The sequence below is a fragment of the Leucoraja erinacea genome, chromosome 13 (assembly GCF_028641065.1).
Source record: "Leucoraja erinacea ecotype New England chromosome 13, Leri_hhj_1, whole genome shotgun sequence".
Taxonomy (NCBI): domain Eukaryota; kingdom Metazoa; phylum Chordata; class Chondrichthyes; order Rajiformes; family Rajidae; genus Leucoraja; species Leucoraja erinaceus.
The window spans coordinates 55,204,450-55,217,903 of record NC_073389.1 but is presented as its reverse complement, the minus strand read 5'-3'; the positions used below and the strand labels follow the sequence as shown (position 1 = coordinate 55,217,903).

The 13,454-nt window shown below is 48.1% G+C and overlaps 1 protein-coding gene across 1 annotated transcript in view; it reads left to right on the top strand.

Annotated features, from left to right (window-relative positions):
- LOC129703091 (1,4-alpha-glucan-branching enzyme-like) overlaps positions 1-13,454 on the top strand; it is a 154,278-nt gene that overhangs the window by 62 nt on the left and 140,762 nt on the right. Inside the window, 1 exon segment of the mRNA XM_055645289.1 lies at positions 1-65. This exon segment is cut by the window's left edge and continues 62 nt beyond it. Within this exon segment, the coding sequence (XP_055501264.1) occupies positions 1-65 (65 nt within the window).

Genomic DNA, 13,454 nt, shown 5'->3' with positions numbered 1-13,454 from the left:
CACGTGGACGCGCTGCTGCGGACCGACCCCTACCTGGAGCAGTACACGGGGGAGCTGCAGAGGAGGTAGGTAGGCCGCGCTGCCCCGGGCCCGCTCCCGCTCCACGGCTCCACCCCGGGGACGCCAGGCCCAGCCCGGGGACGCCAGGCCCAGCCCAGCCCGGGGACGCCAGGCCCAGCCCAGCCCTGCCCGGTCTCCCCGTCCCCGGGACTCGCGGCCGGGGCAGCGGCGCCCTCTCACTCGCTCCCGGCCAACCTGAGGGGGCGGGACGGCATGAGGATGAGGACGGGCGCCGGCAGCACCCATGGGTGGGGAACGCGGCACCCAGGGGTGGAGATGGCAGGTGGGGTGAATGGCACCCATGGGTGGTGAAGGTTGGGACCTGGAGCACCCTGTTCTGCTGATGGCTGGTGGGCCACTCATGGGGGGGGGGGGAGGGAGCATATTGGGCACCCATAGCACCCATGCTTCAGGGAGGGTGGGCGGTGGCAGGGGAGAGACCCGTGGCACCCATGGGGAGAGGATGTCCAATGCTCCTGCGGGTGGGGTTGAGGGAGGTGCCGGTGCCTGGGGCTACTGTGGCTCCCATGGGTGGGGGTGACACCTGGGACATGTGTGAGGGGAGGCAGTGCTGGGGCACCCATGGGTGGTGGGTGCTAGGGGGCCATGGAGGTAGGGGGCTGTTGGTGGCAATAGATGGTAAGGAAGGTGAAGAGTGGAGCTAGGGGAACGATGGGGGTGGGAGGAGAGAGGTGAGCAACAACCTGCGGTGAATGATTAGGACTTTAAATGTTTGGATAGGGTGGTGGATAGAACACAGAACAGTAAAGCACGGAACAGGCCTCTGGGTCCACAATGTCCATGCTGGACTTGATGCCAAGTTAAACCAATCTTCCTGCATGGGGCACACATCCCTGTATATGCATGCGTCTGTCTAAAAGCCCCTTAAACACCACTGTTGTATCTGTCTCTACCACCACCCCTAGCAGTGTGTTCTAAGCACCCACCATTCTCTGCATAAAAATAAAATAAAAAAAATCTTCCCCCACATATCTCCTTTAAACTTTGTCCTTCTCACCTTAAAGCTATGTCCTCTAGTCTTTTACAGATCTAGTGTGACATTGCTGGGACAAATGGCCTCCTATTGATTGCAGCCATGTTATGCACAGGGATATTGATATGAACTGTTTGTTTGTGTTGGTTGAAGGTCAGCAGAGGGAGGCCACAGTCTAACGTGAAACATCAGAGGTTCAACAGCACGGTGACCTTTTGAAACATAGTGTGTTTATGGAAAACACAATGAGCTGGTTATTGGAGCGTGGTGTTTTAGGGAAAGGTTAGCTGGGTGGCAGGAGGAGGTTTGGTAGTGGTGAGAGGAGATGGGGAGGGTATGGGGTGATGACGGTGTGTGTGGATAGCACACGAGAGCTGCATGAACGGGGGTTTGCGTTCCTCCACTCTCCGATTGGGGTAATTACGGTGTTCAGTGAAGCTGTCCACACAGAGGTGTGTGGAACTGTACTGAAGCACACACAAACTCCTGCCGGCATCTCTACACTCATTCTAATTGTAGCTGGTGATTCACCAACTTGGTGCTGCCCTGTTAATAGCAGCTGCTAGTTATTGCGATGGAAATCCTCCGTCAGTAGCCACTGGTAATGAAATCCAGCACCAGGTCCATCTCTGTTCGATCGGGAAAAATGATGAGCTGGGACCCAGTACAATGTTCACAGTCGGCTGGGCAGCACTGGCCCTGTATCCCTGACTCAGGCCATTGCAGATATTCTATTCGTGCTGCCCCTGCAAGGTCAATGGAAGGGCAAGTGGACCAGGCAGCGGTCAGTTACTGGCTATACGTGGTCGTGTGAGACCAGCATTGCTGGCATGCCTGACGTCAGACCCCTGACACGATATTTCCAGCCCTGTCAAGTCAAGAGTGTTTTATTGTCTTATGTCCCAGATAGAACAATGAAAGCAGAATAACAGAATATGTAATCATAATAAATAATATGGTAAACCAGAGAGAGATAAAAAAGATCAGTGTGTATATCTACACATACTTACATATGCACACAGACTCAAAAAACAAACAATAACAGTGCAATAATAATACTCTATTGTAGTTCAAAGCTTATATGAGGTTGTAGTGTTTAATAGCCTGATGGCTGTGGGGAAGAAGCTGTTCCTGAACCTGGGCGTTACAGTTTTCAGGCTCCTGTACCTTCTTCCTGATGGCAGTGGTGAAATGAGTGTGTGGCCAGGATGGTGTGGGTCCTTGATGATGGTGGCTGCCTTTTTGAGGCAGTGACTGCGACAAATCCCTGCAATGGTGGGGAGGTTAGAGCGGTGATGGACTGGGCAGTGGTCACAACTTTTTGCAGTCTTTTCGGCTCCTGGACGTTCAAGTTGTGAATCAGGCCATGATGCAACCAGTCAATATGCTCTCTACTGTGCACCTGTAGAAGTTCAAGAAAATCCTCTTTGACATACCGAATCTCCGCAGTCTTCTCAGGAAGTAGAGGCGCTGATGTGGCTTCTTTACAAATTGCATCAGTGTGCTGGGTCCAGGAAAGATCTTCAGAAATATGCATGGCCAGGAATTAGAAGTTTTTGACTCTCTCCGCTATCGTCCCGTTGATATAAACAGGACTGTGGGTCCTCATCCTTCCTCTTCCAAAGTCCACAATCAGTTCTTTGGTTTTACTGATATTGAGAGCCAGGTTATTGTGTTGGCACTATATGGTCAGTCGGTCGATCTCACTTCTATACTTTGACTCATCACCATCAGTGATTCGTCCCACAACAGTGGTGTAGTCGGCGAACTTGACGATGGAGTTCGCACTATGTCCGGCTACACAGTCATAAGTATAGAGTGAGTATTGCAGGGGGCTGAGCATGTAGCCTTGAGGCGCTCCCAAGAGTGAGTCGCTGCCTGTTGGCTCAATCTGCCTCGGCCAACCTGATCTCCCGGCTGCTCAACACATTAACTTCCACTTCTCCACCTTCACTGTCAGAGTGAGACCCAGCGCATATTGGAGGAACAGCACTGGGTTGCTTCGGCAACTTACAATCCAGCAGAATGAATATTGATTTGTCAAACAAAGACTTCTCTCTAACTCTCCAACATAACCCTTGCATCCCCTCTCTGCCCGTCCCCCACCCTAGTCATGATACTAGTTTCACTGTCATCCAGTTGAGTTTCACTCATTATCACTTTCCCCACAGCCAACAATGGACCATTGTGGGCTCCACCTTTCCTTGATCGTGGTTGCTTTTTGCATATCTGTCTTTCATTTATTCGATATACATTCTACATCCCTCGACTGACTCTGAAGAAGGGTCTCGACCCGAAACGTCACCCATTCCTTCTCTTCAGAGATGCTGCCTGTTCCGCTGAGTTACTCTAGCATTTTGTGTCTATCTTCAGTTTAAACCCACATCTACAGTTCCTGCCTACACATTGAGATAGGTACATGGATAGACAATAGGTGCAGCAGTAGGTCATTCGGCCCTTCGAGCCAGCACCGCCATTCAATGTGATCATGGCTGATCACCCATAATCAGTACTCCGTTCCTGCCTTCTCCCCATATCCCCTGACTTTAAGAGCCCTATCTAGCTCTTTCTTGAAAGTCTAGGACCAGAGGTCATAGCCTCAGAATTAAAGGGCGTTATTTTCCACTGACTCCGCTATCTTTAAGAGCTCTATCTAACTCTCTCTTGAAAGCATCCAGAGAACCGGCCTCCACTGCCTTCTGAGGGAGAGAATTCCACAGATTCACAAACCGAAAAAGTTTTCGAAGGATACAGGTCAAACGCAGGCAGGTGGGACTAGCGTAGATGGGAGCATGTTCGTTGGTGCGGGCAAGTTGGGCCGAAGGGTCTGTGTCCACTCTCGATGACTAGCTGTTAATGGAAGTGAAACTCAAAGCTGCTGAGACTGCAAATGATCAATAACAATTTCAAAAAGGAGATAGACTTTTTGGATAAACTGTTAATGGTTATGAAGCTGAGTGTATAGACGGCTTAGCTTACGTTTAATTGAATGATTGCATGCTGTTGTAAGAGCAGCAGAAGGCTGGGAGTACTGAACACTGATTGTCAGTGACCTTGTGAAGGATTTACTCCGACCATCTGACTGCCCAGCCGCCCAATTATAGATTTAACCTTTCAAATATGAGTTGTGTCTGGATTTGGCACCTTGAATTACAGAGTGGGATAGTAAGGAGCAGCTGCTTATGGCCCTGTCCCTGTGATACAACCAATTTGAGGTGATGAATGGTTGAATTAGAATCCTCATAATTTGGAAGATATCAGCAAAAAAGGTTTCACACCACATTAAATTATACTGGTTTAATTCTTAGGAGATAGTCATAAAGGTTTCCTGGTAAGTAATTACCACTTAAGACATTAAGTAGGTTTTATGCCACCCATTACTACATTTTTCTTTCAGGTTATAGAGCATATGTGGGTTAAAGAAAAGCCTTTAATGACTGTGTTTTTGGCTCACTGGCAAGAGGGACAAAATCAACAGGTTAATTGAATGATCGGCAGTGTGTGCTGGCAGTGGGCACGGTCGCCACTTCCTCATGGACTCCGGCCAACAGTCCTGTCAATTGTGCTGACCTCTGCTTATCACAATCCAGTGGATTCGGTGGTATTGTCCTAACTCTCTGTGGCCTTGTCAATGCTGCCGTCAGCAAAATGAGCAGCCCTGCTCAAACAAGCCACTGTGAGGAGAGGCGCAACACTTTTTGTACTACTCCATGTAAGCAGAGACCGGCCATGGTTTAACACGTATGTCCATGGACACAAGCCACCTCCATCTCGTCCTATCCTCCAGCCTTGTTCTTCCTATTTTCTTGCTTTCCTGTTAGTTTGGCCTAGTATAGGTCAAACCTCCCATTTCACCCTCTCCTTCCTCCATTGATTCATCAGTGCCTTTTGTTCTTTATAATGAGCCTGCCTTCCCCAGTCAGAGCCTATGTCCAAGCTTTCTTCTCCCACGCACATGCTGCAGGCAGGCATGGTTGTACTGGTTTACAAGTGTAGGGTAGGAGCGGAGTTGTCAGTCAGGCAGACCCACAACTGAGGTGTACGTGGTCCTTAAAGGACCACCTCATGCTCCTCTTGGCCTGAGAGGCAACTTTTCCCATCAGTCCTGATATCAGTTTGGTGCCTGAACTGGGGTGGGAGATTGCAACCTTCACGTGGTCCGCCCTGTTTCGACGAATGCGATCAACCTGGTGTGCACAATCAAATCAAATAGAACAAGTTGTCCGGCAACTTTAGGCTGTGCACGCCATATGCAAGAAGAAGAAGATGGTGCCTGAACTCTGTACTTCGAACAATTGCAATTTGTCTGGTCAGAGTTATCCACCAAGGAAACAGGCCCATCGGCCCACTGTGGCAATGCTGACCACCATGTTATCCACACTAATGCATTAATTCCATCTCTCTCTGTATCATTCAGTATCTGTCCAGATGCCTCTTAAATATTGTTCCTGTTCCTGCTTCCACCACCACCACCTCTACTTCAGATACAGACTACTCTATGTGAAGAATTAACCTTGGATCTCCTGTAGACCTCCTCCCTCTAATCTTCAACCTTTGCCCTCTAGTTTTAGACACCCTGGAACACTGACTGTCCGCTCATAACTTTCTACATCTCTATCATGTCATCTCTTAGTCTCCTGCACTCCAGGGAAAACAGTCGCAGCCTATGCAATCTCTTTAACTCAAGCCGACCAATCCAGGCAACATCTTTGTGAGTATTTTCTGCATCTGCTTCAGCATTACGGCATCTTTCCTGTAACATGGAGATCAGAACTGCATACAATGTTCCGGTGCCGTCTAATAAACATGTTGTACATTTGTGGCATGAGGATTATCATACTCATTGGCACCATACATTTGACCTTATTAGATTCCTTTATTGTCATTCAGACCTTTCGGTCTGAACAAAATTTTGTTTCCTGCAGTCATACACAATAATAATAAATAACAAAACATACAATAAACACAAATTAACATCCACCACAGTGAGTTCACCAAGCACCTCCTCACTGTGATAGAGGCACAAATCTTAGTCTCTGTCTCTTCCCTCCTTGTACTCCCTCTGCACTGAGGCGGATCCAGGCCGAAGATGCCGCCCTCCAGTCCAGCGGACCTCCGTAGTGATGTCGCTGCCACCTCAGCTCCGATTTGGGCCGCTGCCGAAAGCTGGAACGCCGCCTCAGCTCCGAGTCCCGCAGCCTCAACTCCGAGTCCCGCAGCCTCAGCTCCGAGTCGGGCCGCTGCCGAAAGCTGGAACATCGCCACAGCTCCGAGTCGGGCCGCTGCTGAAAGTCGGAACGCCGCCTCAGCTCCGAGTCGGGCTGCTGCCGAAAGCTGGAACGCCGCCTCAGCTCCGAGTCGGGCCGCTACCGAAAGCTGGAACGCCGCCTCAGCTCCGAGTCAGTCCGCTGCCGAAAGCTGGAACATCGCCACAGCTCCGAGTCGGGCCGCCACCGCCACCGCCTCAGCTCCGAGTCCCGCAGCCTCAACTCCGAGTCAGGCTGCCGCCTCAGCCCCGAAGTCGGCCAGCCTAGACCTGGCTGGCTCTGCCTCCGGAGCCTCGAGGTTGGTCGCAGTTGGAGACCGCCAGCTCCGCCATTGGGCCTCAGCGCAGACGGAGGCAGAGAAGGGGGATACGACAAGAAAAAGTCGCATTCCCCCGAAGGAAGAGACAAAAAATACATGTTTCACCCCCCCCCCCCCCCCACACATAACACAACCTAATAAACTAAAATTTAACTAAAACAAGACAAAAAAAACCCCAAAAAAGTAAAAACAGACGGACTGCAGGCGAGCCGCAGCTGTTCAACAGCGCCGCCACTTCAGCTGATGAGGACAAGCACCTTCTTCATCATCCTGTCTACCTGTGTTGTAATTATGCACTTGTACCGCAAGGACCTCTGTTCAGCAACACTCCCCATGGCCCTGCTATTCACTGGAGGTCCTGCCCTGGTTTAACTTCTCAAAAGCATCACCTCACACTTGTCCGAGTTAAATTCCGTCACAAGTTCACAAACTATAGGAGTAGAATTAGGCCATTCGGCCCATCGAGTCTACTCCGCCATTCAATCATAGCTGATCTCTACCATCTAATCCCATTTTCCTACCTTCTCCCCATAACCCTTAACACCCGTTCTAATCAAGAATGTGTCTATCTCTGCCTTAAAAATGTCCACTGACGTGGCTTCCACAGACCTCTGTGGCAATGAGTTCCACAGATTAACTACCCTCTGACTAAAGAGGTTCCTCCTCACCTCCTTTCTAAAACAACGCCCATTAATTCTGAGGCTATGACCTCTGGTCCTAGAATTTCAAGAGAGAGCTAGAAACATAGAAAATAGGTGCAGGAGTAGGCCATTCGGCCCTTCGAGCCTGCACCGCCATTCAATATGATCATGGCTGATCATCCAACTCAGTATCCTGTACCTGCCTTCTCTCCATACCCCCTGATCCCTTTAGCCACAAGGGCCACATCTAACTCCCTCTTAAATATAGCCAATGAACTGGCCTCAACTACCTTCTGTGGCAGAGAATTCCACAGATTCACCACTCTCTGTGTGAAAAAAGTTTTCCTCATCTCGTTCCTAAAAGATTTCCCCCTTATCCTTAAACTGTGACCCCTTGTTCTGGACTTCCCCAACATCGGGAACAATCTCCCTGCATCTAGCCTGTCCAACCCCTTAAGAATTTTGTAAGTTTCTATAAGATCCCCCCTCAATCTTCTAAATTCTAGCGAGTACAAACCGAGTCTATCCAGTCTTTCTTCGTATGAAAGTCCTGACATCCCAGGAATCAGTCTGGTGAACCTTCTCTGTACTCCCTCTACGGCAAGAATGTCTTTCCTCAGATTAGGAGACCAAAACTGTACGCAATACTCCAGGTGTGGTCTCACCAAGACCCTGTGCAACTGCAGTAGAACCTCCCTGCTCCTATACTCAAATCCTTTTGCTATGAATGCTAACATACCATTCGCCTTCTTCACTGCCGTCTGCACCTGCATGCCTACTTTTAATGGCTGGTGTACCATGACACCCAGGTCTTGTTGCATCTCCCCCTTTCCTAATCGGCCACCATTCAGATAATAATCTACTTTCCTGTTTTTGCCACCAAAGTGGATAACCTCACATTTATCCACATTATACTGCATCTGCCATGCATTTGCCCACTCACCCAGCCTGTCCAAGTCACCTTGCAGCCTCCTAGCATCCTACTCACAGCTAACACTGCCCCCCAGCTTTGTGTCATCCGCAAACTTGGAGATGTTGCATTCAATTCCCTCGTCCAAATCATTAATATATATCGTAAATAGCTGGGGTCCCAGAACTGAGCCTTGCGGTACCCCACTAGTCACTGCCTGCCATTGTGAAAAGGACCCGTTCACTCCTACTCTTTGCTTCCTGTCTGCCAACCAGTTCTCTGTCCACATCAATACTGAACCCCCAATACCGTGTGCTTTAAGTTTATATACTAATCTCTTATGTGGGGCCTTGTCGAAAGCCTTCTGAAAGTCCAGATATAACACATCCACTGGTTCTCCCTTATCCACTCTACTAGTTACATCCTCGAAAAATTCTATAAGATTCGACAGACATGATTTACCCTTCATAAATCCATCCTGACTTTGTCCAATGATTTCACCACTTTCCAAATGTGCTGCTATCCCATCTTTAATAACTGACTCTAGCAGTTTCCCCACTACCGACGTTAGACTAACTGGTCTGTAATTCCCCGTTTTCTCTCTCCCTCCCTTTTTAAAAAGTGGGGTTACATTAGCTACCCTCCAATCCTCAGGAACTATTCCAGAATCTAAAGAGTTTTGAAAAATTATCACTAATGCATCCACTATTTCTTGGGCTACTTCCTTAAGTACTCTGGGATGCAGCTTATCTGGCCCTGGGGATTTATCGGCCTTTAATCCATTCAATTTACCTAACACCACTTCCCGGCTAACCTAGATTTCACTCAGTTCCTCCACCTCCTTTGACCCCCGGTCCCCTGTTATTTCCGGCAGATTTTTTAATGTCTTCCTTAGTGAAGACAGAACCAAAGTAGTTATTCAATTGGTCTGCCATGTCCTTGTTCCCCATGATCAATTCACCCGTTTCTGACTGCAAGGGACCTACATTTGTTTTAACTAATCTTTTTCTCTTCACATATCTATAAAAGCTTTTGCAGTCAGTTTTTATGTTCCCTGCCAGTTTTCTTTCATAATCTATTTTCCCTTTCCTAATTAAGCCCTTTGTCCTCCTCTGCTGGTCTCTGAATTTCTCCCAGTCCTCTGGTAGGCTGCTTTTTCTGGCTAATTTGTACGCTTCATGTTTTGTTTTGATACTATCCCTGATTTCCCTTGTTATCCACGGATGCACTACCTTCCCTGATTTATTTTTTTGCCAAACTGGGATGAACAATTGTTATAGTTCATCCATGCAGTCTTTAAATGCCTTCCATTGCATATCCACCGTCAACCCATTAAGAATCAATCGCCAGTCTATCTTGGCCAATTCACGTCTCATACCCTCAAAGTTACGTTTCTTTAAGTTCAGGACCCTTGTTTCTGAATTAACGATGTCACTCTCCATCCTAATGAAGAACTCAACCATATTATGGTCACTCTTACCCAAGGGGCCACGCACAGCAAGACTGCTAACTAACCCTTCCTCATTACTCAATACCCAGTCTAGAATAGCCTGCTCTCTCGTTGATTCCTCTACATGTTGGTTTAGAAAACTATCCCGCATACATTCCAAGAAATCCTCTTCCTCAGCACCCTTGCCAATTTGATTCAACCAATCTATATGTAGATTGAAGTCACCCATTATAACTGTTTTACCTTTGTTGCACGCATTTCTAATTTCCTGTTTGATGCCATCCCCAACTCCACTACTACTGTTAGGTGGCCTGTACACAACTCCCACTAGTGTTTTCTGCCCCTTAGTGTTTCGCAGCCCCACCCATATCGATTCCACATCCTCAAAGCTAATGACCTTTCTTTCTATTGCGTTAATCTGCTCTCTAACCAGCATCGCTACCCCACCTCCTTTCCCTTTCTGTCTATCCCTCCTGAATATTAAATATCCCTGGATGTTCAGCTCCCAGCCTTGGTTCACCCCGGAGACCATGTCTCCATGATCCCAACTATATCATAGTCATTAATAGCTATCTGCACATTCAACTCATCCACCTTATTACGAATGCTCCTTACATTGAGACACAAAGCCTTCAGGCTTGTTTTTACAACACTCTTACTCCTTATACAATTATGTTGAAAAGTGGCCCTTTTTGATTTTTGCCCTGGTTTTGTCTGCCTGCCACTTTTACTTTTCACCTTGCTACCTATTGCTTCTATCCTCATTTTACACCCCTCTGTCTCTACGCTCACACATTTAAGAAACCCTTTCCCTTTAACTCCATCCTCCACTATCCCATTCGACACCCCACCCCCCTTATTCAGTTTAAAACCACCCGTGTAGCAGTGGCAAACCTGCCTGCCAGAATGCTGGTCCCACACCTATTAAGATGCAATCCGTCCCTTTTGTACAGTTCCCCCTTGACCCAAAACAGATCCCAGTGATCTAAGAATCTAAATCCCTGCCCCGTGCACCAGTTCCTCAGCCACACGTTCAGGTCCCGTATCTCCCTGTTCCTGCTCTCGCCAGCACGAGGAACTGGAAGCAAACCGGAGATAACAACCCTGGAGGTCCTGCTTTTCAGCATTTTTCCCAGCTAGATAGGGCTCTTAAAGATAGCGGAGTCTAGGGATATGGGGAGAAGGCAGGAATGGGGTGCTGATTAGGGATGATCAGCCATGAACACATTGAATGGCGGTGCTGGCTCGAAGGGCTGAATGGCCGACTCCTGCAGCTATTGACTGTAGACTCTCCCACCAGTGGAAACATCTTTATGACATCCACTCTATCTGTGCCTTCCATTATTCTGTAAATTTTGATGAGGTCCCCCTTCAACCTTTTAAACTCCAGTGAGTCAGCCTGGACCATTTTCCCAGTTGGTCTTGATCTTTGACAACCCTCACTGTCCACCATATCACCAAATTGTGGTGTTTGAAGATGATAGCTGTGCTAACATTATTGGACAGTGATGGTGAGTTAATTGTTGCATTCAGGTTCTTGGCAGTACAGTAGTTGCTAGCTGAAGTAAGACAAGGACTGGCCCAGTTTGACGTCCACCATTCTGGACCTTGCATGATGATTCAATTGTTTTAATGACAGGAATATTCTGAAAGAATGGAAACGTGGAACTGATATCAAAGTTTCACAGCGTGTGAGTCAAATACTTAATATCTGATTAATATTTTCCTGCATTAGGGCTTTTGCACCTAAATCAACTTTTGCAGGAGCCTTTTTCATAGATTGCCAACCTGTACACTAAAAATAGCATTGACCAAGATACTTTAGTGTCTTGATACCTCTGGTCAAGAACCAGAGGGCTTATGTTTAAGGTGAAAGATTTAATAGGAATCTAAGAGGCAGCTTTTTCACACAAAGGGTGGTGGCTATATGAAACGAGCTTAGAAAAAATATAGGTACAGGAATAGGCCATTTGGCCCTTCAAGCCAGCACCACCATTCAATATGATCATGGTTGATCATCTAAAATCAATATCCCATTCCTGCTTTTCCCCCATATCCCTTGACTCTTTTAGCCCCAAGAAGCTAACTCCAACTCTCTCTTGACAGAGGTGGTAGTTGAGGCAGGTACTTTAACAGCATTTAAAATGCGTTTGGACAGGTACATGGACAGGATAGGCGTGACCAAAAGCTGGCAGGTGGGACTAGAGTATGTGGTGCATCTTGTTCATCATGGATAAGTTGGGCTGAAGGGCCTGCATCTGTACTGTATGACTCTATTGCATGGATAACTTCAATCATGGACTATGTCCGCAAATTGTGGGCAAAGAGAGGTGACCTTTCATGATTTCTTGAAGCCAGCCACTGGGAGTTTGAATCAGTGTTGAACCCATGTTACCCAGTGCACCTTCAGCACTGAACATTCCTGCAGAGTCAATCTGACTGCCTGCGAGCGTGCTGGCAGCTCCAGGCAGCAGCATCCGCTCTTTGGCAGCTGCCTGATGCCAGCAATGGTCTCTCAGCCCAGATGCACTGCAATATATTTAGTATCTTGTTGGTGTTAACTCTTCTGTGGCTGCCCGCGTGTGAAGGATGGCGTGAATGGGTCTGGGCTGTGGGAATGGACAGCTGCACTCAGTGCCTGCCAACACACAGACGCTTCACATGTGGCACGCTCCGCATTTTGTTTGAATTGTTAAATATGATCTTGAAATCTGATCTGGGGTTGTTATAAGATGGTGAATTAGTGTCAATCACTGCACAGTTGTGGGCTTTGGTGCAATGTGTCTGGAAGTCAGAGTTCTGGCTGAGGATCAAGTGAGAGGGCCATGGCCGTCTGCCTTTACAGAGCACTTAAGTCATTCCGTTCACAGGAACTGGTGGATTTTCCCCTCTTTGTCAAGTAAAATATGTTCTACTTGTAGCTTGCATATAATGTGTGTTTATCTTGGAAAATCTCTCTCAAAGGACAACTAAAAATGGAATGAGTGTTTGTGCAAGTTGCAGTGTTTCTATCTCCGCTTGCCTCTGCCACTGGGATCCTGCACATTCACTAGTGTGTAGGAGGGAACTGCAGATGCTGGTTTACACCGAAGATGGACACAAAATGCTGGAGTAACTCAGCGGGTCAGGCAGCATCTGTGGAGAACATGGATAGGTGACATTTCACAGAGTGCTTTCACAGAGTGCTGGAGTAACTCAGCGGGTAATCAGGCAGCATCTGTGGAGAACATGGATAGGTAACGTCTCACAGAGTGCTGGAGTAACTCAGCGGGTCAGGCAGCATCTGTGGAGAACATGGATACGTGACGTTTCACAGAGTGCTGGAGTAACTCAACGGGTCAGGCAGCATCTGTGGAGAGGGAATGGGTGACGTTCCGGGTTGAGACCCTTCCTCAGACTAGGTTTCTCTGGGCATGGCCCAGCGGTGGTTTCACGAGTTTCCTGGTGAGGTGATGGAAGCTGCAAGTGGTGGCGTTCCCTACATCACTGCCCTGTGCTGGAGGCTGCCGGTGTGTGATGGAGTCGATGCGGTGGGGGTGGGTGAAGCTGGTTTGTGTGATGGACTGGGCTACATCATTAACACTTGGACACAGCTGTTGCCAAAGCTAGTGTCAGGATGTTGTCTCTGGTGCATCTGTAGGAGTTGGTGAGAGTTGTTGCCAAACCTCCTCCGCCATCTGAGGAAGTCGAGGTGCTGGTGTGCTCTCTTGGCTGCAGCGTCAGGGTTGTTAGTCCAAAGCAGCTTGTTGGTGATATTTACACCTCGGAGCTTGGACCCCTCTCCCATCTCCAGTTCACCATTGATGCTGACTG